Source organism: Cebus imitator, unplaced genomic scaffold, assembly GCF_001604975.1.
Source record: "Cebus imitator isolate Cc_AM_T3 unplaced genomic scaffold, Cebus_imitator-1.0 Scaffold8, whole genome shotgun sequence".
In the NCBI taxonomy this organism is placed as follows: Eukaryota; Metazoa; Chordata; class Mammalia; order Primates; family Cebidae; genus Cebus; species Cebus imitator.
Genome location: NW_016107323.1, coordinates 8,610,404 through 8,615,124, shown reverse-complemented (window position 1 = coordinate 8,615,124; position 4,721 = coordinate 8,610,404). Strand labels below are relative to the sequence as shown.

At 54.8% G+C, this 4,721-nt stretch overlaps 1 protein-coding gene across 21 annotated transcripts in view; it reads left to right on the top strand.

The window, feature by feature from the left end:
- The first annotated feature begins 1,252 nt into the window (after nt 1–1,252).
- Nucleotides 1,253–4,721, top strand: part of ATXN2 (ataxin 2) — a 153,654-nt gene continuing 150,185 nt past the window's right edge. For 20 of the 21 annotated variants that reach the window (XM_017542443.2, XM_017542448.2, XM_017542399.2 and 17 more), the window contains exon 1: nt 1,408–2,126. In XM_017542443.2, the coding sequence (XP_017397932.1) occupies nt 1,408–2,126 (719 nt within the window). Of the gene's footprint in view, nt 2,127–4,721 lie in introns of all 21 variants that reach the window. The other variant, XM_017542424.2, reaches the window with a different exon arrangement.

The following is a 4,721-nucleotide window of genomic DNA, read 5'->3' as shown; positions in this document are numbered from 1 at the left end:
TTCCTCAACTGGTTTTTTAGTACCAATTTTCTTAGGTCAATTTTTATTTATTTATTTTTTTGAGACGGAGTCTCACTCTGTCGCCCAGGCTGGAATGCAGTGGCAAGATCTCACTGTAACCTCCACCTCCCGGGTTCAATCGATTGTCCTGCTTCAGCCTCTGAAGTAGCTGGGATTACAGGCACCCGCTACCCCCAGCTAATTTTTGTATTTTTAGTAGAGATGGGTTTTCACCATGTTGGCCAGGCTGGGTTAATTTTTAAAGGGTTTTGCAACAATCTCTCTTTAGCTGGGAAATAAAACGGATTTCCTACACTGGCAGAATACAATGATCGTTTTTGCCTGAACTATCTAGGAGTTTAATTTCATTTGGGCTACTGAAAACTGCTGGTTTAATCATTCTCCATGTTTTTCTAGGTCTTTATCTGGACAATTCTAGGACACTGAAGGGGAATTTTGGTGTTTCTTCCTCTATTACTTCCTGAAGTCATTTCACTAAAAAACACTAGATTCACTACTCAAGGTAATAACAAAAGTTATCTACTTGCTTCCAGTTTACATGCAACACATTTTAAAAAGGGTCTACTGTGCTGGCTGGCTAAGTTAAATTAAAACTTCTAAAGGGTACAAGGTCTAAAGTTCGCACGTTCTTGTGAGGTCTGCTTATCCTTAGCTCTACCAGTCTCAGTCCCGCATATTTCCTTTAGAATCTCGTGAATGAGGAAAAAGAAGTTCAAATGAGGGAACGTAGGTTCAAATGAAGGTCAGATACCTAAAAGAGTTTTCGCGGCTGGGGTGGAAAAAGTGGGGAAAAGGTACCCAGATGTGGGTGGCCCCGGAGGGTTTCTCCACTCCAGCCTCAGCAGGGCAGGGCAGCGCGGCCTGCCTGGGAGGTGCCCAGAGGCACTGGAGAGCCTAGTGTGCGCCCGGCCGGGGACGGCAGGAAAACGGCGGGATGCTGTGTCCCCTGAGTCTGGCAGGGTTGTAGGTGCTTTACACGTAGCAAGACACATTCTCCGCCCCAAGGAACTCGCAGTCCATTTTCTGGGTTGCATCAGGTGGGGGCAAACAAGGTCCCTGCAGGAGTGTGAGGACGCTGAAGGAATATAGTGGGAGAAGAAATGCCTCCCTGCCGTTCTCCACACCAGGCAGGCCGCAGAGGCTAAGACCGACACGCCCTCCCCGAAGGGCAGACCCGCCTCGAGAGGGCGGATCCGGGAAGGGCCTGCCGCCTGGCCCTCACCCTACCCCCGCGAACACGGCCCAGCGCTGCGCCCGCTCTTCACGTGTCCCTCCCGGTCCCGTGCCGCCTCACGATCTACTTCCGCCCGACTCCTCCGACTTCCGGTAAAGAGTCCCAATCCGTACCTCAGCGTCCACCCGGGGCCTCGGCGCACCCGGCCTCCGATGCGCTCAGCGGCCGCAGCTCCTCAGAGTCCCGCGGCGGCCACCGAGCCTCGCCGCTTCGCCGTAGCTAGGTGGCCAGGGCGGCGCTCGCTCCCGCGGCCGGCACGGCGAAGCGGGCGGGGCGGCGGTGGCGCGGTACCGGGCCCGTATCCCTCCGCCGCCCCTCCCCCGCCCGGCCCTGGCCCCCCTCCCTCCCAGCAGCGCTCGCCTCCCTCTGCCTCAGACTGTTTTGGTAGCAACGGCAACGGTGGCGGCGCATCCCGGTCCGGCTTCCGGCGGTTCCTCGGTCTCGGCGGGCCTCCCCGCCCCTTCTTCGTCCTCCTTTTCCCCCTCGTCAGCCCGGGCGGCTCCCCGGCCGCGCCAACCCGCGCCTCCCCGCTCGGCGCTCTCGCGTCCCCGCCGCGCTCCGGCGACTCCTCGGCGCGCCCGGCTCCCAGCTGTCCCCGCCCGGCGTGCGAGCCGGTGTATGGGCCCCTCACCATGTCGCTGAAGCCCCAGCAGCAGCAGCAACAGCAGCAGCAACAGCAGCAGCAGCAGCAGCCGCAGCCGCCTGCGGCCGCCAATGTCCGCAAGCCCGGCGGCAGCGGCCTTCTCGCGTCGCCCGCCGTCGCGCCTTCGCCGTCCTCGTCCTCTGTCTCCTCGTCCTCGTCCTCGGCCACGGCTCCCTCTTCCTCGGCGGCCGCGGCGACCGCCAGCAGCGGGAGGCCCGGCCTGGGCAGGTGGGTGTCGGCACCCCAGCCCCCTCCGCTCTGGGCCCGGCGTCCCTTCCCCCGCGGCTCGCGCTGCGGTCCCCGCCCCATGACCGGCAGGGCTGCCCGAGGTGGGCTGGGGGCTGGCGGCTTGTGGGGGACTCGCCCGGGCCTGAGTCCCGAGGCTCGGCTGGGGGGCGCCGCGGGGGTCTTCTGGGATTGTCAGGCCTGTCCAGCCTCCCGCAGCATCCCCGCCCCCTCCCCCAGCGGTCAAGATGGAGGGAGCGAGCGGCCTCCCCTCCCCACGCGTGTTGGGAGGAGTTCTCGGGTCGCGACTGTGGTCACCCCTGGCTCCCCTTTCTGCACGCCCCCTCCGCCCGCAGCAGGGGTATGCTTGGGCAGCGTCCCACCCCCAGTTTAGATGTGAACGTTGGAGGGGTCTGGAGGCTTTAGTGTCGTTTTCCGGAACATGTCGTCCCCCACCGTGGGGGACATCATCCGGACAGAAGGGGAGAAGTTAGGGCCGCGTCCCCTGTGCCCGTTTAAGGGGTAGGCACTGGGGTCCTCCGGAATCATCAGGGTCTGTCGGGGCTCCTCTCCCCGCCCCCTCCCAGTCCTGGGAAAGATCGGAAGACGGGGTGGAGACAGGTGGGCCTTGGCCCCCGCACCCCTTCCCGTTTGATTCCGAGGCTGCGGCGGGGGCTCCCGAACTCCCGTGGAATCTTGGGGCTCCGTGCAGCCTCCCGCAGCGTTCCGCCTTCCCCCTCCTGGGGAAGGGAAGGGGTGGGGAGTGCCCGGCCTCCCTTCTTCCCCCGCCTGGCCTCTCCGGCGCGCGGGTGGCGGCCGATCCGCATTGCTGTTCCGAGGCCGCGGTGGAGAAGGCGCCTGTGAACAGTGGTGGGCGAGGGCTGGATCCAGGCTGGACCCAGGAGATACGGGGTGGCGGTTCTGGTGGCAGGGAGCTGGCACCCTGCGCACTTTTCCCAATCCCCGCCCCAATTTCGGAAATGCTAGGAGAGAGAGATTGCAGCAGGGAACGTGGTGGGGTTTCTGAAGGCAGAAATGTTTACTAGTGTCTTTTTCCCACCTAACCCGGGGTTGTGGTAGAGACCGGGCGAGGGATCAGTGTTGTCCCGGCTAACTGGGTTTGACTCTGGAGGGTGTGTTCGTGCAGGAGGGCCTGTTGAGGGTGTGTTTTGGGGGGTGGTGATTGTCAGTTCGTATTTCACGAACTAAGAAAATGCTTAGTGTTCAAACGGAGAAGCAAATGTCAATAGACTCCATTCCATTGTGGCCGGTGTCCTTAACTTCGGGAGTGCCGCCAGAGCTTACCAAGGGCACGCAAGTCCATTTCCCCTGTGCCCCAAGTCCATCCGTGTTGCAGGCACTACTGTGCCTCCCTTAGGCCTAGGCCGCCGGCTTGGCAGGGCCAGTGACCGGCGTCCTCCTTAGACATCTTGGGCTTTGGAAGGTGGGATAAGACGATTTTTCAGGCACCTGAGTTTTCTTTTTGAAAACACATTTTCACCAATCCATTTCTAAATAATTTTTATTTACAACAGAAGTTCCCCATCAAGAGGAATCAGCTGGTTTTTAAGGAATTCTCTTGCCTTCAATAGCCTGTCAGTTATTTGACTTTACATGCCCCGTCCCGTCCCCCGCCACACACCCCCACCCCAACTTCTCTGAGTCTGAAGCATCCCAGCTACTACTTACACAAACTAGTTCAGGTGAAGTGATCATTTCCCCTCGTAGAGTAACTTCAGTTTCCCTTTTTTGTTGGCATCTAGTGAAGAATGAAAAAATTTTAACTAGAATTTTTGTAGAAAATGATGCATTCTGCTTTCACTTTCTTAGGTATTAGAAGGAGATTTGGCAGATATTTTCAACTTGTTCAGATACATACAAATTAAAACTAAGGATTTTAAGTTGCATTGACTCTTAGGCTTAAAAATTAGATTGTAGCAGAATTTGCTTCAGAATAGTTTGAGTGATCAGAGATATTTGGAATGTTTTAGTTCCACAAGGTCTTTTTTTGTTCCTTGAGGCTTTACAACAATTTAAGATTAATTTAGATTTTTCCTTGCTTTATATTCTTTTACTCGAGACCTAAATGGTAGCCCTTATTGTTTTTGATAAATAGGTGAAATTTTATTTACTGTGTTGGATTTGTATAATGTGAAATTTTATTCTTGTGCAGATTGTTAATGTACTTGTAGAATTACTTTGAATTTTGAATCACTTTACTGCATTCCTTGTAAATAAGTTTCAACTTCTGGAATCGCCTCACTTTGGTTTTTGCGTATCAGCAATGAAAATAAGTTTCTGAGAGCAAGGGTGAAATAAGAAAATGCAGCATTGGGTTTGACAAGTTTTGAGATAGCAAAATATTCTTGAAAGTCTGGAAATCTGCTTTAAGAAATATTTTATAATTTGACTTTTGTTTTTTGTGTGTGTGTGTGTGTGTGTGTGTGTGTGTGAATAGCTTTTCATGACTTTCAGAAGGGATTTATTCTGTCTTTAATTGTCATACACATTTTCGAAGGTGGCTGTTTTGGGGAAGACAATGTAATCACAATATTAGAATATATTTTTACTTGGATCCAATTTTTTTTTTTTTTTTTT